The sequence below is a fragment of the Sceloporus occidentalis genome, unplaced genomic scaffold (genome assembly GCF_023333645.1).
Source record: "Sceloporus occidentalis isolate IW3139 unplaced genomic scaffold, rSceOcc1.0.p SCAF_246, whole genome shotgun sequence".
NCBI classification, from domain to species: domain Eukaryota; kingdom Metazoa; phylum Chordata; class Lepidosauria; order Squamata; family Phrynosomatidae; genus Sceloporus; species Sceloporus occidentalis.
In genome coordinates, this window is record NW_028317226.1 from 692,781 (window position 1) to 718,640 (window position 25,860).

Genomic DNA, 25,860 nt, shown 5'->3' on the forward strand with positions numbered 1-25,860 from the left:
TTGGGGTGTTTTATGATAGTGACATATACCAGAACCTGTTTATTCATACCTAAAGTAAAATGTGTGTGAAAAAACAAATGCAAAAAAAATTACTACCATAAAGTTTGACAAAGGCTGATGGTAGAATTAGTGCTTGAAAAGGGTTAAAATACTAGCATTTGGAATACCCTGGGCTGTCTAGTTTTCAAAAATATATGACTTGATGGGGTAAATTGCATTGGCCGGCTTCAAAGATACCCGAAATGGCACATGAGGGGAAGAATTACCAGATTTGGAAAAAATGGCTTTGAAATAGCAAAACGCTACCTGTACTTTTTGCCCCATAATGTGTAGAAAAAAGCAAAAAAACATAAAAACATTGGGTATTTCTAAACTCAGGACAAATAGTAGAATCTACTTAGCAGGTTTTTTCATTACCTTTTATAGATGAGTAAAAGATTTTTCAACTAAAAGTTAGAAACAGTCATTTTTTTCAAAAGGGTACAAAAAGTAAAATCAGCCTTTGTCACGAAGGGGTTAAACTATGTAAAATGTTTTTTTTTTCTTTTTTCTTGGAAATCTGTTTACAAGTCTTTAACAGGAATCAACAAACCTGAGGCACCAGGTGGCCATGGCGACAATACATTTTGCAGAGGAGCACAAAGTTAACTACAAAAGTACAATGTGCACCTTAATGCTAAATAGGTGTCTCAGGGAGAGTCGAGTGGATGTGAGTTGAAAAAAGCTAGCAGCCCTTGCCCAATTATCAGAAAAAAATATAAAAGTAATAATAAAACAAAACCGAGGTACTTGAGGCCACATCCCTTATCCCACACCCTGTTCATGACGAGGAGGCTAATTAAATACCCCAATATGGGGTATTAAGTATACCTTGCTCAGAGCAATAGGGGTCCATTAACTAAAGGGAGAAATGGCAGGGCAGTTTCCAAGAGTTGTGTTTCCAACTCCATAAATTTATTTTATTTTTACGAAGGGCCAAAACTGGCAAATTGTTCCAGCGAGAAGCTGAGAAGGCCTTATTAATGAATAAATATGTCTATGAATAGATCTATAGGTAATTTGTGGCTTTGGGCGCTATGCCTTTACGCTAAGGTCAATGTATCAGGTGCAGCATATCTCTATACAGATATTGTTTATTAGGTTTCAGTAAGAGCTTGTTTCATTAATATGGTCTAGATATTGTATATAAACAAGATTTCCTGAGGAAAACGACATTCATTAATTTATACTTTCATGACGTCTTTCTTGATCAGCGTTAGTGTTTGCGTCTCTTGGGCTTTGAAGATCTCGCTTCGTGTTAAGATATATTTAGAATCTGCGATTAAATATTTCTTAATGATAATAATAATGCATGTTTAGAAGAAGCCTTTATTTTTAGCTGTAGAGTTCTTTTAACTTCTTCCATGCCACACATACAGCTGACATTATTAGTATTCCTAGAATAATGTGATGGGGGTCTGGTCGCAAGAAAGGGACAGGCAGTCTATCTTCGCCACAATTTATTTACATGAGCGTACTCTTGCATTAAATAAGTTGCTAGGCAGGCTGGCCTGTAATCTAAACAGCATCAATATTGTTTATTTGGCCTACTGGCGGAGGTCGGCAAGAGTGTTAATCCACACAAGAAATACATGGAGCTGTGAGGCAGCATCTGATTATCTTCATAGCGTGTGCGGAGTAAACATGTCTTTATTTATTTATTTATTTATTTCTTATCAAACATCACTTGCTAGACAGCGCTCCTTTTGTTACATGACGTGCATCACATTTCAGCTGGGTGTTCTGTCGACGTGCATTTTCCGTGAGCAAATAAGTACCGTTGAGACACAGATCTGTGCATAAAATGAGGGAATTAGCATTGCCCCAATGCAAGGATGACATGTAGATTTGTGAAGCATTGAGTGTCTTTGATAAAACCTTCCAGCAGAAGTGGTAGAAGTTAATAAAATGAGGGAATTTAACTGGTTGACTCCCTTTGGGATACTTTTACAACCATAAACCATAGCAGAAAAAAAAAACGGGGTTATGGTTACTGACAGCCTAGTCTCCCCTCTTTGTAGAAGGCAGCATCATTGACAGTTTTGACCCTTTTGTCTCTGTAGGGTCTGTAATGGGTTCTTTGACGACCCTCATGCAGGAACATCACAGAGAGAATTGGCGGGAAAAAGTGTTTTTTAATTCTTCAGAAAGTGAAACAAAATTCAGGACCTCATTTATACATCACACATACCGCAAGGCAGCATTTGGGCAGGTAAAGAGTGTGTAAAACGTACATGTCCTATGAACAGGCCATGAACAGGCCTGAGGTTTTATGTATACTGTCTAATGCAGATAGCTTAATCAAAATGGCTAAAATACGTATGTTCAAGCAAATATGTACCAGATTCATTGATTGTGTATGGCCCTAAAGGCCTATATTTCCGTTGTAATTGGGCAGGGTAATCTTATATGAACGGGTTTCTGTCCTCCTAGTTCCTACGTGTATGCACCGTTTTCAAGACCCAGAGAAAACCATAAAACACCTTATGACTTTTCCTATGTGTAAGGCCCATGCTCAAGCAAAACAAGTTTTGAAGCTCAGCTCCAAATAGGCATTATAATTTGTATTTTAGGTTTTTTGTTTTTTTTTTGCATATGATTTCTATGTTTACCTTCTTCTTTACCAAAGATATCACATGCATAGATTTGAGTCTTGTGACAAAAATATATCAATTAAAGATTTTGTAAATTATCAAATATTTGCTTGCCAAATATTGGAATTAATTTAAAAGATCATATGTTTTTTTTTTTAATCGATCATATTCACAAATATGTTTTGTATCCTCTTGTCTCTTCTGAATTGTACGGCTGCTTCACAGCTTATTACAGGGGTGACCACACAGGCCATTTTTTTCAGGGGCTGTATAAATATCCCACCCTGTTGATTAGCAAACATAAAGTGCTGTCCTGCAGTATGCAAGATGTACATAGTTGGGAACTCTCTGGGCTTGACCTGGAGTTTCTGGCTCAAACCATGCTTCCCATGTCTCTGGGTCTGTTTCATCTTTCTCTGGGCAGGGGAGGTTGGACGCATCCACCGTCTGCCCATGTTTTGCCTAATCTCTGCCTATTTCCCTACCCTCTAAAGGGCTAGCCCTACCTCTTCATAAAACCACTCCCCTGGAGAAATAGGCTACCTTGGGAAGCTCCCAGGTATGGGGATGTATGACTCAGTAACTGACCCCTTTTACATGAACGTATACATCCCACAGACTGTAGGGCAGCAAGTAATAGAGGACTGCATCGAGATGCGGGACCCGTCAAAAAAAACTTGCGGGTGGTATTTTGTGTGTTGTAGGTGGGAGCGGGCAGCTACACAATTTACCTGCAGGTCACAGTAATCCCACGCACTCCCGCAAGGCTGGCTTTGCGTTGCTCGCACACACGGCTCTATTGTTCTGCCCAGGAAAAGTCATGTGAATTTATGCTGCGCCACATGACCCTGCTCCATTCCTGCTTCCCCTAGGTGGGACAAAAGAAGTTGTTTGCACTGAGTGCGAGCAACGCAGAGGGAAGTAGCAGCCCCTGCGGAAGTCTGTGAGCGGCACCGAAAGATCTGCAGTTCAGGTAAGAGGGTGGGTGTATGAACGAGTATGCGTGATTGAGGAAATTAAAGAGTATTTGTGAATGAGAATGTTTGCGGGAGCGGACGGACGGGAGTGGAACACGCATGTTGCGGGAGTGGAACACATTTGTCACAAATTCAGTGGGAGCTGGTTTAAGAAAACAGTCCTGAGTAGAGCTCTAGTGCGCAACCTAAGCTGGTCAGCAACATGTGGTATGTAGTTGTGTTCTGTACAGAAATGGCTGATGTGGTCATGCTATCTGGCAGGTCCTCCATCTTACCATTCATGATGGCCATTTTAAAGTGATCTGTGCCATATCCTTTAAAAATACAAACACTTGGGGATGTGCATGGGTTAAAAAGTTACTTGAAGCTTGAAGTGTTGTTAATTGCTGTCAACGGGGTAGGAAGGTCTTTTTTTTAATGTGCTACACTATAGAATTTTTAGTACTAGTTTTACAGACCTTCATAACTATGTATGGGTTTTTATGAGGGCTGTTGATTTGGCCCCTCTATACTGTTGGCCTCTGTTTGCTTTAATGTGGTAGTATCGGTATAACCAACTCATTGTATGGCCCTGCAGAATCTGTTGGCTCAGTATAAATAAAACCATAATTTTAATAAAATCCCAACCTGACAAATTCTCTAATTTTTCTGTTTGTGCTTATATTTGTTTTTCTTGTATCACTGAACAATTATAATATTGGCTATAATATGCAAAAAGTAATCCAGGTGCAAAGTGGCAAATGTTGAGCAGATAGTAACCAACTGAAATTGCTTGACTTCAATTTTGACAATTGCACTTAATACATTGACCCTCAATGTATCAGAGGAGTGATCTGTGAGCCATATTTACCAAAAGTTAACATGACCAGTTCCTGCGCAGGAACTGGTCATGAGGTACAAGAGGTAAATGTGGTGCAGTTAACATTCAAAACATTTTCTAAAGAGCTTTTTGGAAATACGATAAGTCCTTCCCCTTTAATTTTCCTAGACATTTGCACTTAAGGAACAATTAAACACAAAATCCATGCTCAGACAATTACTGAACAGCTGCCTATGGTAGTATTTACTACAGGACCGATATTCGAAATTTTCCATTATGCAACTTGTGATTGCATAAAAAATATTGATGGAAATATCAGGTTGGCATTTTATATAATGTGTGATGCTCTGATGTCTGGTCTCTGTACAGAAAAGCTTAGGTACATCTTATGTTATCTCGTATATAAGCCAGAAAGAATAACACTGAGGTTTAACAGGATGAAAGTTACATAACTGCTCCGAAACATAACATCAGTTATGTCTCATTGATAAAGCCCATGATTAACACACAGAGTATGATGCTGTATTTTTATTTTATTTTTTTACACAACACTGTTGTATTTATTGTACCTATGCTTGAAGTTTGACTAGTCTCCTGGTTATTTTGTAGGGAGAGAGTTCTTGACCACAAACAATGGAAGACTGTCTACACACCTCTTCGGAGAACCTCTCCAAGCTAGTGAGTTGGGCACACAGTCATGGGACAATTTGTAGCCTTATTCCTAACCTCAAGCATTTGCTCTCTGAGGGCTCCCATGGCACTTTGACAGCTATGTGGGGATGTAGTTCTGGCCATGCATATCATTGGCCTCTAACTACAACTTGTAGGGCTGGACCCCAGGAAAGAGTTTGTTTCCAGGACAGTAGAAGCTTCAACTCTGACAGTCCTAGCATACTTGGAGTTCCATCAGAGACTCAAACAAGCCCTTTGGATAGGTATCCAAGATCTAGTAAATCAAAACTAGACTGCAACAGAACAAGGGACTCCTGTGATTTTTCCTATTGCAGTGAACCGTCAGAGCTGGATGATCCGGTGGAAGAATATGAAGATGAAACTACCTTATTTGACATGGTGTGTGAATCCTCAGTAACCGATGAAGACAGTGATTTTGAGCGTGGAGCCCAGCAATCCCCGAATGTTTCCCGAAAGAGGCCTGCTGGTGGACTTACTTCCTCTGTTTTAGCGTCTCGGTCACATACTACCGATGAAGACAGTAACAACGTCCTTGTCAAAAAAATCAAACAGGAGAGTCCTGAAGACTACTACATTGTTGCTAATGCAGAACTCGCTGGCGGGGCTGATGGTCCCGCAATATCTATTACACAGATGTCCAAACAAAAGAATCAGACACACTCCACTCCCCCATTTGTGGGACCGTCCAAACCTCCCAGCACTGTGCCACCCTCACAAAGCAGTGAACTGGATCTGCAGCCTATAGCATCGTCTCCTTTAGTTTTACAACGGCAACCCCCTCAAAAGACTCTGAGGCCATCCTTGGCTCCCCAGAGCAAACCACCATGTAATAATTCAGTAGTCACCCAACAAATAGGACTTCAGATGCCAGTCAGCACCTCCACAGGAAACCCCAGCCAGCCTATTAATATACCGCTATCAGCACTTCAGTTGCCTGGCCATGAGAAGAAAGAAGTTACAGAAGAGCTTCTTCCTCCTGTACTGAAGCCAGTGTTGCCATGTGATGTAGCACTCTCTCCTTCTATAAGTGCCGAACCAGAAGTTACCTCTAGTCAACAGCAGCCAAATAGTGTCCCCAATATTGGCTGTGAGGCATCAGCACAGTCTATCCCAGGTAAACAAATGTTTTTCTCTAATTCATGTATATAGAAAAGAAAGAAAATTAACATAATGTTCTTATGGGCGCTAAGTTATTTTTGAAAACTTATACAGGTTGAGTATCCCTTATGCATTTTTTTATTTTTTTTTATCCAGATAAGTGAAGTTCAGATAAGGTATATTCACAACTGAGGAGGGGGGTGGCAGGAAAGAGGTGTCTGACCTTTCCTGTAGTCCAGTAGATTCTTTCCCAGCCTCCCTTTCGACTTCTCCCTGCTGTCTGCTCAGCTGTTCCAGCTTCTCCCTGCGGTCCCAGAGTTATTCCGGTTTGTTGTGCTCTGGAGAAGCCTGAACTTCCGCTCCTTTTTCTGGACCGGAAGTGCTCTGGGGAAACCTGGAAATGCACTGGGACCCCTGGGAAAAGCCTGAACAACAGAACGGACTCGGGTGAAAACAGATCCATTATCCAAAAAACTTCTGGTCACATTTCATATAAGGGATACTCAACCTGTATGCTGAAAGTTGTAAACTGACATAAACTAAATGTACCTATTTTGTGAATTTTAATGTAATTTTCTGATCTTGTTTTGATGTAAAATTGTGCAGAATATATTTTAAATGAATCCATATTAGTTATATACATTTTGATGATTTCTTATTTATTTTTAGTAAAAAACTTTTTTTTTTATTTAATTCTAAATAGTGTTAGAACATGGAAGGCTCACCAGGCATTTAAATAATGGTTCTTTAAAATGTCAAATATTTATTATTAAAAGCAAACATTTGTTTTTCTAGGCACAGTCAAAACTTTAGTTCCTTTTGCAGAACTCAAGGTATTTTAACCCCTTGATGACAATTGCCGGTCCGGGCACGTCACCGAAAATCGTGACGATTATGACAATTGACGTGCCAGGACCGGCACGTCTTTAAACGGGTGAAAAAATCGATCCGTGATCGATTTTTTCACTCAAACGGTGTTGCTCTAATGCCTCGACATCGAGGCATTGAGCAACACCAAAAAAAACATTCCCGGCCCCCCCCCGATCGCTCCTAGGAGCAAATAAAAAAACATGTTTGAAAGACTGCACGTCTTTCAAACATGGCGGCGCCCGCCGCCGAAAAACGGGTTTAGGAAGCGATCGCGAGTCGCTTCCTTTGCTTAGCTGGTGTTGCTAAGATGCCTCAGTATCGAGGCATCTTTGCAACACCTGTTTAGCAAAGGAAGCGACTCGCGATCGCTTCCTAAATGCTCAACTTACCTTCCCGGTGCCGGCGTCTTCGAAACACATGCGGTGTTTCAAGATGGCGGCGCCCATCAAGCCGGGGGCGGAGCCTGCTGTCATCATCGGGGGGGGGGGTGTTGCTGGATGTCATGGACATCCAGTGAATAACACCCCTAGTGGTCAGATCACTCATAAGAGTGATCATGATCTGATAAATCAAAGGCAATGTTTTCTAAACATTGCCTTTGATCAGTATTGGATCTGCCTCCCTCCTTCACTTGCTTCTAGTGAGGGAGAGAGACAGATCAGTGTGTTTTTAGGTATTCTCAATAATATATATTATTATTGATCCAAAGGCTCTTATAAGAGCCACCCATTTAATATTAACCCCTTCATTGCCATTGATCACTGCATAAACAGTGATCTTGCATAGTGGCAATTGTTTTTGGGGTTCTTTTTTTTTACATTTTTTTTTACTTTTTATTTTTTTTTTTACTTTTTTTTAGGGTTTTTTTAATTTTTTTTATTAGAGCCATTAACCCTTTCCTTCCCTACTATTTTTGCTGCAATTGTTGCCATGCAGCGGTATACGGCTGAGGAGGCATGTTCCAAATTTGGCCCTTTTGCCCCCAAACAATCTGACAAACCCATGCATGTGGGGTATCAATGTACTCAGGAGATGTTGCTGAACACATATCGTGTTGTGTGACAGTGACATATACCAGGAGCTGTAATTTTACACCTGAAGTACAAAGTATGTTTAAAAAACAGCAAAAACAATTACTATCACAAACTTTGACAAGGGTTGGTGGTAGGATTAGTGCATGGAAAGGGTTAAACTATCAGCATCTAAAATACCCTGGGGTGTCTAGTTTTCAAAAATATATGGTTTGGTGGGGTAAATTTAATTTGCTGGCTTCAAAGATGCCCCAAATACCACATGGAGACAGAATTACCAGATTCAGAGAAAAATGGTTTTGAAATAGCAAAACGCTACTTGTACTTATTGCCCCATAACGTGTAGAAGAAAGCAAAAAAACATAAAAACATTGGGTATTTCTAAACTCGGGACAAATAGTAGAATCTATTTAGCAGGTTTTTTTCAGTAGTTTTTTATGATGAATAAAAGATTTTTCAAATAAAAGTGAGAAATTTTTTTTTTTTTTCAATTTTTCGTCATATTTTATTATTTTTATTATAGAAAATTACATCATATATAAAAAATTATGGTGTCTGAAGAAAGCCCTTCTTGTCCTGAAAAAAACTATATATAACTTGTGTGGGTTTAGTAAATGGGTTAAGAGAAAATTACAGCTAAACACAAACACCGCAGAAACGATAAAACAGCCATTGTCACGAAGGGTACAAAAAATAGAATCAGCCTTTGTCACGAAGGGGTTAAAGTACTTAGGCAGTACTTCAGTCTTGTTTTGTCACCTTCCCTGTAACAGTATTTGGTGGCAGATAACTATTCAACCCATCTGTTCTGCCCTGAACATACAAGGCTATGCTCTTGGGACACACTTACGGTAATTACCTGTGCATTTAATGTCAAAAATCCTAAATTAATTATAATTCTGTAAAGGTGGATGAAAAAAAGATAATGGCACATTGCTTTGTATTCTGCCCATCCATTAGGCACTTCTCACTTTAACAGGGAGCACATGGCTTTCTTCCATGTCTGTCTCACTCCTGTCTGATTCTTGACCTTTTTCTTTGTTTTCAGCAATGTATTTCTCCTTGTTTTTGTGTGTGGCTATAAATATATATATATATATATATTGTGGTAAAGTGTATGGGAGAGTGGTTGATGGGATATATGTCTCACCTGGTTACCTCAGCCAGGCCTGGTAGCAATCCCAGGTGCTCTCAGGTGAGGCTTCCTAAGCTCGTTACTGGGGAGGAGGCCTTAAAAGAAAGGGCTGTTAGGTTTTCAGAGGGAGGGAGACACTGAAAGAAGGAGCAGCTACAGCCAGCGCTGCAGCCCACCAGGTATGAAGCTTTACCCCATACAAAACTGGTTACTTTGCTTTGCGTCAGACCTTAGGCTGCTAGAGAGGTATCCTGCTGTTTAGTTAGAGCCGGACAGGCTTATAGTTTGTTTTGTTTACAAGGTGCTCTGTGATTACAACATCTAAATAAACACGCATTTACGTTGGAAACCTGTGTGAAACTGTCATTGCCGCCCCATGCGTGAGCTGTCCCCTACAATATATATATATATATATATATATATATTTATTATATCCACTCCTGATATCATATCTACTCGGTCTTTCATTGCCCTGTTTTGATTTCTTTTTTTTTTTTTCTTTTCTAGTCTGAATTATACTTGCACTGCTAATAATTGCCCTACCATTCTCAATTAACCTTCTGAGAAAAATATTTTCAACAATACCTACATGTTAGACACACAACAAGGTGTTCCTCCAGATATGTTGGTGTTTGTTATTTTTAGATACCTGTATTGATATAATGATAAGCAGGGTTTGACAAATGTAAGTGGAATTTAGCAGCCAGCTTGTATACTTTGTGGGAGCCAGGAAAATATGCATGCATAGAGATAATATACCGTAGCACAACATGTTCTGAGTTCCTGGGATTTGTCTAGCCTTGTGGAAAGTCCTTGAAATAAAGCTTCTCTCCCAATATCTCAATCTTACGAATATCGAGGGAAAGGCCACACGCACATGGACATATTTCTGTTTGCTGCTACTCCCCCTAATGATGGCTAAAGAAAGTCTTGTTTACTGGCTACCACAAGCAATAAAAGTTCAGGTAACTCGGGTCCATGGTTTTAACAAATTAGACCCAACTATGTTATGCATGAGATCGTTAACAAAAAGAAGAGCCTTATAAACCAACCTCTTTGCTATTAAAATTTAAATATGAAAGAGAAGTTACTGTTAAACATATGTTTATGAAACATACATTTTTGAATAAAGTAGTTATGACCACACATTATTATGGATGCCTAAAACAATGGCAGAAGGAAAATAAAAGGTGATTCTACTGGCAAAAATACTTGGAAAACCATGCTATTAGCTTGCCTAAAAATGATGCAAAATTGGTTAAAAAATATGTAATCTTTGTTGAACGTTAAACAGACAAAAAATGCTACAGTTTCTTATGAAATCTATATTTATACACATTTCTAAGGGATGCTTTTAATAAACATGAACGGATTACATGGTGTGCTACACGCATGTGCTAGAATGTTATTGCACAAATTATAAAAATATGAATGCTGAAAGGACCCAGTGCAACCAGTTGGTTGTTCAGTGGTCACTGGATGACTGTTCTATGATGTTGGGGCCGCCGTGTGCCTGGTTGACCTTTGATTCAAGTTGATCATGTAGGCAAAGTCAGATGGACAACCGTCTAGACCAGTGGTTCTCAAATCATGGGTCGCGACCCAAAAGTCGCGGAGGGTCAGGGCCAGACTGGAGGCATACCGGGTAAATTTAACTTTCTCGGGGCTGCCTTACACATTCTAGCGGCAATGCGCGAGCAGCAGGCGTTCAGGACCGCGGCCACAACAATCAGGGCCGTCAGGCAGCCTCCGGTCCAGCATGTAATTTAGTATTACTCCTCGACCGCAAAGCAAGTTGCTTGATTGATTTGCGGTTGCTGTCTGCTCCTAGTGGGAGGTGAATAAAGTTTTTCTCTGATTGCTCCTCCCCTCTCCCTGCTGCAGCCCGCGGACAGCCTTTCCACTCCCTCATCTTTTCTGAGGTTATTTTTGGGTCGCGACTTAATGACCAAAGACAAATGTGGGTCCTGAGGATACACGGGTTGAGAACCACTGGTCTAGACCTTTCCTGTTAAAACCACACAAGGAGATGATAGAGCACTTAGGCCAAAGCAATGCAAGAAGTAGGGTAAGGTATTGAATGAGTAGGTAAGTGGATAGTGAATAAGCTAAGATATCAAGTTGCAAGTCCTGGTAGTCAGGGATGGGTCACAATGCTCAGCCTTCTCAATATTGAATTTCTCACCAAAATAACTTTTGTGTAATAGGGCAAGCCAAAGAAGACACAGGGCAAGCCAAAGAAGACACAGATCAGAATACTACTGATACTATAGTACAGTGTAATTGATCATTAACTAAAAAAGAAATATAAGAAAATATCCAAACATTTTACTTTTATGTTTGGCTTTTTTTTCTTTCACTATACTATAACGGCCATGAACTATTTCTGCATCTTGAAAAGTTGAGATCCTCTCACTCATAACCTTCAATAAAGGCTGGGATTGAACACATCTCAAGTATGTAATAGCCCAGTCCGCTTCAGCACTGGCTCGGTGAGCATGCTCTGGAAAGCGCTGATATTTTAACGGCCAGTGACAATCATTCTACTCCCTCGCAGTCCTCATGCTCCCTGTGTCATGAATAACTCATATAATGTAGTGGATGTATGGAAGGGTAACCCAGCAGAGGTGGTTAGTTTCTTTGTTTAAGCATTCAATGAGTTAATCTGAGGTTAATTAAATGTGTTTCTTTGTGAATGCCCTCTGTATCTGTTCTGGCAAGAGGTGTCATCTTCCCAAAGGACCCCTGTGATGATTCATGGCCTAACAGATAAGGATCCTTAGTTATAGGAATTCCATTCCTATCTTAAGTGGAGGGGTTTCCATCACCTTTACCCCACCATAACTTATTGGCACATCAAAGATGGGAACCAATTCTTGGAAAAGGTGTCATATAATTGGACATGTGGTCAGAGGGGCATTTTCTTGAAACAGAGTCTGATTTAGGGACAATGCAGTGACCGAAAAGCAGAACTCCATGATATACTGTGATCAGAACAACATTATAAGAAACCATCTGGACTTAAGGAGTTCCCACAGGCCTACTTATTGGAGAAACTCGTGAGTGAGGGTCCTGTGTTTAAGTCCCATTCTTTTTAAGAACTGTTTGCCATTTTCTTTTTCTTTTGTATGTCTTGTTTTTTGTAATTCTGTCACTGTGTAGTCTTTGTCTTTTTGTTATTAAAATATTCATAATCCAAGTCTGTCTTTGGGCTCTAGTATCGATATCCACAAACCCTAAGAGACGATAACACGTTACCAAAATCGTGAGTGGTGACAGACTACCTGTGGGGATACAGGCAGGATTTGGGGGTTAATTTGGTATAACTTATGCCTTGTTAAGGGGTGAAGTTAGTAAATCCAGAGGCCTGGTGCTATTAACCCCTTCATGCCCACGCCCTCCACACAGTCACGTCTTGGCAAGTAGTCCTGACCATGACACCCTGCATCTGGGAAATGATGTCATATCTTGGTGCTGGGACTGGTTGAGCGTGGCCTGCCACCCCAGCAATTTGCGCTGCATGGAGGGGTGGTGTTGGTGCTGGCATTGTGGTCCACTGCTAAATAGGGCCCTACCTGCTATGCCTGGTCCGCCGGGTCTTCCGTGCCAGTGTTTCTTTCGCTATGTTTCAGCATCATAATATATACTCTCTTCTGTTATATGTAAATGAATGCATTGAATTCTCAAGGGGGAAAACAAAAGCACATATCTTTGAATGCTCTTAGAAAAAAGTAACATTGCTTGGGGTTCATTGAATTGAGCTGAAAGGCAATAATGAATAACACATCTGTGTGATTTCACCTGTATCTTGGTTATCAATTTACCAAGTATGTTTAACTTGTTATATTTTTGTGTTCCCTCAAATAATGCAAGAGTTGAATTGCCCACCTATTGGTAACCTGTTTTGAGTTAGCCCTGCTCTACCAAAATGAGATCACCTTATTTAAATTAGCATGTCATCACATTCTGCTCAATACAAGTTTGCACCTGCAAATTATCTGTCATTGCCGGTTTTATAACAGCTCTTCGACCAGGACGCTTTTTGAGATCTTTCATTATACTTAAAGCTGTAAAGCAGAAATTAAATCTGTTAGCGCTTAATCCCATCTTTACAAAAGATGTACTAATGTTTTCTAAAACATGCCATAGATGACAGAGGATGTAATAGTACATACTATGGTTTTGCGACGTGGGACATCTCCCTACTGGTACAAGGTATTCGACAGCATGTGGTCTCCCCTGTCAGCAGAAGCCAGCATTGCTAGCTTCCTGCTGACGGATCCAGTGTAGTGGCACAGTCATGACACCACCAGAAACAATATTTAATGTAAAGAGTTTCCCAGAGGGTCTGTAATGCAAACGGAGACCTGCTTGTTGATCGTCCTGTGTTCAGCAGCAGTAAGGATCAAAATGAAAAGAGGGAAAAGGCTCCCTCTTCAAAAAATACTTGGGGGGGGGGGTTTATTTAGAAAATTTAATACAGACTCCAATGATGTCACCATGACATCATAAGAGGTACCCTCGTCCTCTTCCAGGAGAGATCCCTAAGGGATCTCAAAAAAAAAAAAGTGCAAGCAAAAACATTTTATAATAAATATATATAATTAGTATGTATAAAATAATAATAATTCTAATAATAAAAAAAGCCTATCCATGTCAGGTAATAGTCTACTAAGGGGATGTTGCTGAACATAACTCAATCCTTGGAAATGTTCTACATATAATTCTTGCTAAATAAAAGATTATATTGATTATATGTCATTTGCATGGGTACACTAACCATGGAAAAGAAGGATCATCACTGAACAAAAAATATGCTAAAAACGGCAAGAAAAAAGCTCCTGTCACTCATGGGTTTAAACCCTGTGTTACAAAGGAGTAAATCAACAATTTACATAAGTTTTTTTATTTAACATGTATACTGGCATTTCTGAACCTGTAGTATTTAAATCACCTGACATGTTCCTCAGGTTATCTACATACCTAGTTTTATATGTGTGAAGAAGTTCCTGTGTTTTGCTTGAGAAACTAAAAAATGCCAAGAGTGCAGATTTTTTTGAAAATTCAGCGTTCCCTAAGCATCTTCCTGCTACCTCAAATTGGTATCTATGGACTCTTTCGCTGAGTGGATGTACCCGTGAACTCTCCTTTCTCTAAAAGTGGGACCACGTTTAGCCAAATTGACAATTTAATTGGTTGGTATGGTGATAAGACCATGTTCCAAACTTTGCACCCCAATCATTTTTATACATACCACCCATGTAGTTGTTTTTTTTATTAGTGTATATTTTACTCAACTTGTTACAAGTAGCCCTAAACCTTTTCATTTATAGCCCCCAGCAACTTAAAGCCATCCCAATTTTGACTTATTTGAAATATGTCTGTGAAGTTTTCTTGGTATGAAGGGATTTTGTGCTATTCCCAGTTCATGTATCGGGATTCAGATATAGTAGTTAAGCAGATGTGCATGCAGACACTCATCTCTTAAATAAATGTATTCAATAAAGAGATAGTTGGACTGAGAATTGCAGATTTACATCATTGACTGCACTTTACATAGTGAAAGGACAACCCAAGCAAGCTTCTACTGAAAAAATAACATACATGGCTGTGTATGAAGTGAGATCTCTTAATGAAATGTATATGAGGGACGTTCGAAAGGTTTCCATTTGTTTAACTATTTATTTCAAAATTTAATCACATCAAAAACAAATTACATCACTTTTCTACATAGTCACTTTCCTTTGCAATGCAATCTTCCCAACGTTTTAACAACTTTTTAATGCCGTCAGCAAAAAATGTTTTTGGTTGAAGGCATAGTCACGTTTCCACTTCTGCTTTCACATCATCATCATCATCATCATCGCATGAAAATCTTCCCTCTAAAGCTTCTTTGAGCGGTCCAAAAAGGTGGAAATCTGGACTATAAGCTGGGTGTTCCATAACCTCCTACTTCAATTGTCTGAGGGTTTCCACTGTGTGGAGTTGGGCATTGTCGTGCAACACCAGAATTCCTCTTCTTTTAGAGCGAATCGTGGGTTTGAATTGTCTCTAAAGCATGTCACGATACGTTTTGGGATTAGGCCCCTGAGAGTCCCAGAAGACTTTCCTGCTGACGGTTGCATCTTGAATTTCTTTGATACAGGAGATGATGGATACTTCCGCTGCATACTCTGCCGCTTGCTTTTGAGCTTGTAATGGTGAAACCCACTTATCATCACCAGTCACTATCTTCTGTGGAAAATCATCAACTTCTTCATGATAACGGGCCATGTGTCAGGAACAAATGTCTGTGCTTGTGCTCCTCTGTCAGCTGCTTAGACACCCACCTGACACACACTTTATTTACAGAACTTAAGGCATGAATCAGGGCATAGGCAGGTCCAACACTCGCATTCAGCTTTCCTGCAACCCCTTCAAATGTTCTTTTGTGTTTATACGGATCAGTTCCAGGGTTTTTTTCATTGGTCGTGGCTGTAGCTGGACGTCTGGCGTGCTCTACATCAGTCACACCAGGACCGCCATTTTCAAACTTTTCAATCCGCTCACAGAGGACTCTAGGCGAGAGAATGTTATTTCGATACAGAGCACAAATGCCAAGATGAATTTGTGCTCTTGGCACACAAAAAGCGTAAGACAGAACGTTGTTCCTCTTAGGTGCAATTTATAAGTTTTGCAGCCATCTTCACCCCGGGATGAACACTCTTAAACTGCAAGGGCAGCCAGCTTGCCAGACAGAACTAGTTACGTGACACGCCAATACACAACCAATTACTACTCCTCCCGCTTTGACCGCTTCCAACGAAATTGTAAAAGTGCAGAAACTTTGACCATCCCTCGTGTTAGGCAAGGGACAGATCACTTATTCTTAATGAGACACTTGAAACAGGGACAGTCCCTCTTATACAGGGAGTTGAATCCACTTGCCTGCTCCAGCTTTAAATAATACACTTCAAAGCCAGCGTGTCACCAGATGGTTGACTTAGATTACAAAGAGAAAATAATAGTGCATAGTTTTTTCGAGTCACAAAAGTGTGATTTATTTTTTTAAGATTTCAATTATTCTTAATAATTAGTGCATGTTAGGATGGTTCCTTCAATTAGAACTTTAGTGTCTCAAAAAACAGGCATGAAAATTCAGAATGTAGAATGTGAAAATTAAAAAGGAACCCCTGCCTTCTCATGCCATTGACCATCATGCCTAGGAACTCTCTGGGTGAAACGCCACATCTCTGGGTCACCGTGGAGAAACTCTGGGCACTGAAAGTGGTGTTGCGGCACTCCATGCTTCCCCTCTCCTCACCGGGACTTCCCATGGCTGGAAGCGGGACACCCTACCCACATCCCGAAAAGGGAGTGCTCTGGGTAGGTAGTTGGAGCCTGGATGTTCCTATGTTTGTCGATCATACCATCCAGTCTTTTTTTTATTACATTACCTTTATTTATAGATAACCAGCAGATTTTGTAGGGGGAACAACAACATTACAATTGACAATATACAATTTGATAATAAGATGAACACGTGTTACGGCATACTGGTAGAGAAGGAGAGGAGGGCCCTGCTCTTACGAGCTTACAATCTATTACGAGGTTGAGGGATAATGAGACAGATGGCAGCCTTGGCTGCGATCTGTGCTATAAGTTGTCACCTCCTATATCACTTGCTTATATTACTGCTTCACACTTACCAGGTGTCTCACATGTCTTTACTCTCTATCAATGTTTCACTTGTTCATCTGTGATAAAGAGGGTTGAACGCTAATATAACATGCTTCTTTTTTTATTAACGATAACGTTGTTCTGATAGTACCCACTTTAAGAGCCACTTGGCTTGGTTGAAAGCATTAAGTATTGAATGTCTCAGCCTTCGGTTCACGGCATTAATGTCGACCTCTTGTTTGTTCCTTCTGTAAACCTACAGAATGGTGCTCATTACATGTCAAGAACAGCATGACCACATTGGCAGTCACATTTGGATCCATTAAGCTTTTTTATTTTATTTTTTAAAGCCGTCTCCATTAAGCTTGTATGCCTTTTATTCAATACGACCTCCTATTGTACCAATCTCTCCACTCTGAGATAATAGCATTGCAAGGTTTTATTTATAGAGTGACTTGATAATTAGCCTAGGTAGAAGAACTCTGCTGCATTACGAGTTCCCGAAAATGGAAATATGGTAAATTTAGTAACGTGTTGTTGTTTTATACACACATGATGCCAGATTTAATTAAACAAGATGTAGCTATTCCCATTGTAGCACATATTTTCCATTGCATTCTATGCTAGAACTGGTTTTCAATTCTCTCAAAATTCTCAAAATACCCAATATTGTATATAAGCCATTTACTTGAACAGCCTAGGATACGAGGGTTCATTCTGTATTTTAGGTGTGATTTTTCAATCTTGCTTCATTACATATGCATTATGATTGACCAACCCTGGCAAGCTTCTCCCACAAGAAGGGTCCATCTGGCCACATATAACTCTTACCAGTTTCACAATGTGTTGTGCAAGACCAACCCTCCGGGAAGTAGAATGTATACAATTTCCCCTTCATATTGCATAGAAAGGTTGACAAGATTAAATATTTGACTCACATTGTCAGAAATGAAGAACCATGTATTCACTACTAGTATCCATTTACTTGTGCTTTATACTAAATGCCCACAGCATCCATAATAACCTCCCCTTCCGCTCTAGAGATATTTCACAATACCAGACAAACCAGAGCAAGTGGTGAAAATTCTTAAGACTGACTGCCATATTCCTGTGTGGTGATAGTGGAGAGAAGGCATGTAAAATATACCACAGGAAATTCTAGGAGCTTGGATTTCATTTATCTGCATTTTCAAGGCTTTCCTGTTTTAATGTCTGTTTTCGGTGATCCAGTTTGGCAGATCAAGCAGACATTAAGAAGACGTGAACCGAATGACCTGTTATCTAACAATGAGTATATAATCACTTGCAATGAGCACTCTCTGGCATAGGCAGGAAGGTGCAGATAAGGTAACAAACTGACGTGTTCCACCCAGAGACCTAATTAGCTAATGTCCTGGACAGATTCAGGTCCTGTGGTGTGGCATACAATAATAGCCATTACCAAATAATAAATACAATTATATATGTTCAACCCTTGTAGCTTGGGGCTATCGATGAACCCAGTGATCCAGACATTTTCCTTTATGGGATTCATTGCAAGTAACCTGCCTGTATGTCATCATTTTTTGTAAGTTACTGGAGTATCATTTGCATGAAAATGCTGGTGTATGTCTATTACCTTTTTTTATTTTTTAACTTTAAGTGGTGCTTATCTTGAGGTGGGTTTTCATTTTCTCATTACATGAGCACAGGTTATATACTTGCGTATAGATTTGCGTGTGCTCATCTGAGAAGAAATAAAAAGTACAATTAGAAGGACCTGGCACCTATACTGAATCTGATCTGGAGGGTTTTTTTTGTTTTTTTTTTACTTTTGATATTGAAAAGTATGGGTGGATGTATTAGCATCTTAAAATGCTGAAAATGCATTCATATGTATTTATATGAATCTGAACATTTATCTATGCTGATATTTTGTGGCTCTCGACTCCATTGCTGAACTGATTTCCAATGCCCCTGTGCTGAATGGCAAATGTGTTCCTGCTTTGATTTAATTTTCAATGTTACTGACCGATTATTTAGGTGAAGAAATAATGAAACAAAAAATGGTATTTTAAACATGTTAAGTAAAAAAAATGCAACAATGAGCTCTATACATAGGCAATTTGAAGTAAATATATCTTACTCTTAGTATGTTGGTATATTTCTTCAATTTTTTTGTTTTTTAAAAAGAAAAGTCCAGTCCCCCATTTTTTTATGCAAATAGAGCATGCATTCTGTAGTTATTGGAGCGAGAAAATTAGATTTCTATCTCATTTAAATCCTCCCTGTTGCCTGTACCGAAACCAATACGTGTAAGTCAAAAGCATACTTTAGTACACTTCCTGCACATGCTCTGTAGCAATGAGAGCGGCAACAGCCAATCACATGTATCCTAGCTGAACATGTGTGTTTAGCTAGAATATATCTGATTCACTGCAACTATCCATAATGATTTCAGAGGGAGCTCAGCACCATTTAACTTAAGCGGGGATGCTACTGAGCTAGTGGTGGAAGCATACTTAGGTATGCTTTCTGGTTTCAGTAGAAAGAAGTGTTACCATAACACTTCTCTATTGATCAGTATAAAATGCGGTTTTGTTATTGCTTTATTTTAGGAAACTTGAAATAAGAATGTAGAAAAAAACTGTGTAGCAACCAATTGCTGGTTTTATATTTACCCACTTGTGTTGGCAATTCAGACAGTCATGTTATTTGCCATATTATTAGGGATAAAATATTTAGTTTCTGTTTTCCTGCAGGCTATATGTAAATCGATACCATATTTTTTTCTTAATGCATGTGAAAACTATCGTGAAAGATAAAACTAACAAACTGGAACCAGTACAACATCTGGTTTCACAAATGAAGCACATGCAAATGGCTTTAGCAATTCATTTGACATGCGTGATGCAATGGGATAAATAAATAGAAAAGAAAAATGAAATTGCTTGTATCTCACTCCTCCCCAATCTAAAAAAAAAAAAATGAAGGTTATCGCCAATTTGTATTTTTTTCCCTGCAAATCTACATGCAATGTAAAAGTACCCAGTGACATGAAGAATTTGTGTTTTGAATTCGTTTTTTCTCATGTACTTGTACATCATTTGTGAAACTACTGAAGTTGGCTTTCCAAACAAGAAAGGTATGTAACAAAGTTATAAGATGAGCCCTTGATTTAATTTTAATGGAAAGAACCCAATATTCAAAAAATTCACCATTTATTTTTTTTCTTCCCAATTTCCCTCTCTCTTTGACTTCACTTTTGCTTCTTCATTTTTTTTTTCTCTCCACTTGTTATCTGTTTTTCTCTATCAACATGTATTTAATTTAATTCCCTTTTTTTAAACATTTGTTTTATTTATATTGACTTGAATTCTTTCCTAACATCCTTTTCACTCAACTTACTTTATTCCATTTTTCCTTTCTTTCCTATTCCCTTCCTTCCCTTTTTTTCTCTCCTTAGACGAAGACGAGGCAGCAGCTGAGTTGAACAGAGAGCAAAATGAAAAAACTATACGTAGCACACAAACAGCTCTGCGCAACTTTAGGGAGTTCATCATCTCCAAATACCCAATGGAGACTCGAGAAATCTATATGATCCCTTGCAAAGAACTAGATGACTACTTGGCTTCTTTCTTTGTTGATGCCAGACAGAAAGATGGATCTGAATATGAACCCAATAGTCTTGCCAACTATCAATGTGGACTGGAGCGTTACCTGAAAGAACATAGGTATGGTTATAGCATCACTAGAGACAAGGAGTTTAAGAGATCCCAGGAAGCCTTGAAACAAAAACAAATTGAACTACGGTGTAAAGGAAAGGGTAACAAACCACACAAGTCTATGAAGCTTACATTTGCTGATGAACTCATACTTCGTAAGAGAGGCCTTCTTAGCCGATACAATCCCGAAGGACTGCTAAACCTTGTTTGGTTGAATAACACCAAAGCTTTTGGGCACTGCACTGGCTTTCATGGCTCTACACTCAAATGGGGTGATGTTCGACTTCGAGTGTTGGAGACTGGGCTGGAGTTCCTCGAATGGATGGGTCAAGAAAGCCCTGATGCCAAAATAAAGAGAGCAGGGACTGAATGCAGGGTTTATGCCACGCCACACTCTCCACAGACCTGCCCTGTACAGGACTACAAGGAATATGCACAGAGGCGTCCACCAGCCATGCGTTATGAAGATGCTCCTTTTTATTTGTCCATTAAGCCTGTTGTAAACCTAGCTGCTCTTCACTGGTATAACTGCCAGGCCCTTGGGAAAAACAAACTGGCAAAGATGGTGAAGACAATGTGTGAGAAGGGAAACATCCCTGGGCGGAAAACCAACTTCAGTGTTTACCAAAGTTGCAGCACATTGTCTGAAGCACAAAGCAATCAGTTAGTGCTTATATGTAACAATTTGAGCCAGCAAGCTGCCCAGTCTATGGCCAGTCATTCTGGTCCTGGAAACTTTATAGTCTCTGCTTCATACGATTCATCTTCGGACACCACCTGAGTGGTGGCCATCCTAAAATGTCTAACACGTGACTATTTTACTAGCACTAAAAAGCAAAACTGTGATTGTATGTGAGTCCCTCTCCTTCTTCCCTTTGTTTATGAAAATTGAAATCTGTAATATATATATTTTTTCTTTTTTTTCTCAGATCTAGTTTTAGTATTGCACCTGACATAGTATTTATACAGTAGTGTTCAACCAAAATGCATGTTGTAGCCTTGACAAAGATGAACTATTCAAAAGCAAAAAGCTGAGAAGTAAAAATTTAAGGGGCTTTTTAAAAAAAATGTTATTTTAAAGTATTTTAAATTGATACATATGTCTTCACTGGGGAGCACAGCAAGAAGACTGACATGTCTATAAAGGGTGCTAATATTTTAATAATATTTTATCTTTAGGAACAATAATTTAAAAGTAATGAGCATGAAGCTGTTCTAGCTCCCAAATACCTGCAAGGTTTAAAACAAGGAATGGTACTTTAAAAGTATGCAAAGCGGCCTTTTTTTTCATCTTGCACTTAATTACTTTAAATGGATTTAGAACTCCCCGTGTAATCTTAGAACTTAAAACACAGGGTAGCCGATTAAGTGTTTTATTTTTAATATGTCTAATACACATGTTGGTTTAGAAGGATAGTCGGGTTTGGGACACTGGCCGGTGCCAGGTAGTGGTAACGTTGTCGTGTTTGCCTCTGGCGGATTTTTTTTTTTTTTTACGTGACTCTCAATCCAACAAATGCTAGTGGCCATGTTTGGACTGGTACAATTAGAGCACTGGAGCAAGATCTCACTAATAGCAATATGCACATGTGCCCATGGCATTAAGACTGTTCTAGAAAGTAGTTGAACTGTTAGCCAAGCCACAGCTACAAATGTTCATGTCATTAATGAAACTGTGCTTACCGAGGCATGTAAAACTACTGAAATGTTACATTTGAACAACTAAATACATGAGATTTGCATTTTTTTTTGGTGTGTGCTTTTAAAGTCTCTTGTGTGACCAGTGTCCCTTGTTGAAGCAAATTATTATATTTTAGACAAATGTTTTGGGAGTCAAATACCGCCTGTTTGTATTCTATTTCAGGGAGAGCCGGTATTCTTAGAAGACTCGCAAGACCGAGTTTCTGTTTTCTTCTCACATAATCTCACAATTGGCTCCTGTGTAAAATCTTGTAATTATGACATCAAAGCTAGCTGGTTGCAGTTTTATCACTACCTGTTAAATACTTCCACACATTGATTCTTGCAAAGGGTTTTCCATGTATTCATTGTGTAACCTTGATAATGACAAACATGTCATGTTTATAATACAGCCACGTTAATACATGTACAGACTTTTATCTTCTTCAAGTTAGAATGAGGTTTATGTATTCCATCCAGCAGATGAGTGAATATTTGCCAGCTCAGTGTGCAGATTCAAACATCTCGAATAATGTTTTATCCTTTTTCCAATTACGTTCCCTTTTATGTCAACTTTTATTCGGAGAGATACTTCAGTTAGCAAAGAAATGCCATTTATGTTTATTAACCGCTAACTGATAAAGCAGGTAATAAGTATCCCATTGTCCTTTCAGAAGTACTTCTGTAAAGTGATTCTGTATTAACACCTTGGTCCGCTAGGAGCAGGGATTTCTCATTGGTTTGATGGACAATTTTTCATTCCTAGTGCCCCTATGGAAAAAACCTACAATGCCTTCGCATTTTTGGAATTTTCAAACAAAATCTTGTTTGTAATACATAGCATAAAATCTGAGTTGGGTATTCTGCATATGTTGACCAAAATATATTGAATAATAGATGGGAGTACTTTTGGAAATCTGCATGTGCTGGGGTAACGAGATTGGGGGACAGTGATGGCGCAGACCAGCTGTTGGGGGGCCTGGGGCAGGTTTTGTTCCAGGACCCTGTGTTTTTTTTAGTAAGTCCCTGACTATAAACACGTGCTTTTTATGGAGATTTTTTCCCCATGGTTTTATCTTCCAGGATTTTGTTTTAACTTTTTTGCTAAAAATGAATTGTTGCCTTTTAACTTGAAAGTAAGCCATTTTCAGATATACTAACAGGTAGGAAGACGACATCAGCCTAAAGGGGGAGTTTGCAGGAGAGTTTCATCTCACCAACTTAAAGCTATGTATTAGCTTTCCAATAGTATCTTAGATGGCCTGTGTTAAGCATATTTAAATCGGTTATATCATTTTTTTGCATTCTTTTGGATCAAAAGCAGGAAGGATAAGTGTAAAGGCTGAACTTGATGGAGTTTTTCCAACCTAAATTACTATTTTACTATGTATGAAAGTCAACTCCCTTATTAATCAAAGAAGCTCCTAGCATGAGGAAATATTTCCCCTGTAGAAATAATTTTAAAAAATCTTGAATTGGGTGGCTTTATTATTATTATTAGTATTAATATTTTAATTTTTCTATTTACCTGCCTATCTGCATCACTGTTTGACTATTTGGTATATAGAACCACTACGTTTTATGCATTTATACATTTTCTTCTCATCTGAAACCCCTGTTAATCACACACGTTATTACTGTTATAATTCACTTAAAAGCCACCAATATAAATGCTACACTTTGCTAAACTATGAATAAATTGATTTAGTATTATCGAAGAAGTATTCAAATTGTGTCAGAATTCAACCCTTTCATTCAAATAAGCCAGGGATATTGGAAACATCTAAAACAAGAAAGAGTTGGGGAGAAGAAACGAGATTTTAAAAACTAAAAAAATAAAATTTAAATGCAAAGCAAAATGGTGATACACCAGGCAGCATCAATATTACAGTATCTCTTTCATGACTTTATTCATTGTTCCAAAATATTTCACAAAAAAATTTGAATGAATTTGACAATTTTATTTTACTCTAGACTTCACATCTACAGGGATATATTAATGGAAGCCTGGCAGTTACATTTGTATGAAAATTCTAGACAATGCACCATTCAATACCAGTGGATTCCCATTTAGCGCGTTTTGTTTTCACACATTTCTACCAAAAAAATAGGCAACTTTCTTTTTTACAGTCGTAAATATTACACCAATTAAAGGATTTAAAATGTTCCTGATTGGAGTCAAAAAGAGTATAAACTCTTCATGAAAGGTTTTACGGTATAATCGCTATATATATATATATATATATATATATATATATATATATATATTCACTAAAGCGGTAGTTGGCCAATGAGCTTACACTTTAAACTCACTATGCATTGAGTAAGGCCAACCTCAACAAGTTTCTTCTGCAAGAAGATCTTCTTCATCCCTGTTCATATTGCCTTTCCTCACTAACTGAAGTTTGGATTAAATAGAGCAAGCCCATCATGAAGGAGATATTTGGCCAGGCTTAATGTATGGCGCAATCATTGTGTTGAACACTAGTTTGCTTGCCAAATAATCTGCAGGCTCATGCTGCTAATAACAGAAAACAAATCAAGAATTCAGTGAATACCATCAAAAGAGCATCTAAGGCATAAATATTGGGAAGTCTGTCACACTATATGGCCAGATATTGCCTATTCCACCATTACATCAAAGTACATCAACTCTGGCCTATTTTTAATTTTTCATGGCTAAACGGCTTAACAAGGAGCTGAATTAGTGGGACTGCATTGCATTTTAGCCCTCTGAGACAAGCAATTTAAAGCCTTTTCTAGACTCTATCAATGAGGCTGCTGTGTGTCGGAACCTACAAATATGTATAGTACAAAAATGTACAGAAAGGGGAGCAGACAACCTAAAGGCATATACATTCATATTCACAGTTGCTGCTGGGATAACAGCCAATACATACACAAAACAAATGAAGGGACTGCATTTTAACCCAATGAGAACTCATGCAACCTTAGCGTTGATCAGCCCTACCTGTCACACAGTTGCCTCGTTATTGGTGTCCAGATATTGTTTTAAATTCATCCGGTTTACATGCAATAGAGTCCCACTGATCCAACTCCTTGGTGAGCAATATAGCAATGCAAAATTAGGGCTCATCAAACTTGGTACTTTGACGGAATGCCCAATATGTATGCCTCAGGTGTTTTTTGAATGGCGTTCACTGGGTATGCTCTGAATTCTTGCTTTGTTTTGTGTACTTATTGGTCATTATTATTATAGTAACAACCTGGGAATCTGCATGTGTATGGCTTTAATGCTTCTTTGGTTGTGCACTCCCCTTTCTGTGTAATTTTTGCTGCTAATAAAATAGTCAGGTCTGATAATATTGCCTTGCAAACCTTCTATAGGATTCCTGAACAAGATATTTCATTAATCAATATGGCATCAATTAGCCTATGCCGCATTAACATTTTAAAACAGTTGAGATTCAATAATTTGTTCATGGTGTCTGTTAAATGGAAAACTCAAATTAAAATGAATTCTTGTTTCATCCTATTCACTTGTTACATATCGGGTTACAAAGATTTACAAATTAATCCTGTTGTTCAAAAGATCAAGG

At 38.8% G+C, this 25,860-nt stretch overlaps 1 protein-coding gene across 1 annotated transcript in view; it reads left to right on the plus strand.

Moving 5' to 3' along the window:
• Positions 1-5,063: 5,063 nt before the first annotated feature.
• Positions 5,064-25,860, plus strand: part of LOC149276125 (uncharacterized protein KIAA1958-like) — a 32,601-nt gene continuing 11,804 nt past the window's right edge. Inside the window, exons 1-2 of the mRNA XM_089503864.1 lie at positions 5,064-6,237; positions 20,362-21,397. Coding sequence (XP_089359990.1) covers positions 5,064-6,237; positions 20,362-21,397 — 2,210 coding nt within the window. The remainder of the gene's footprint in view (positions 6,238-20,361; positions 21,398-25,860) is intronic.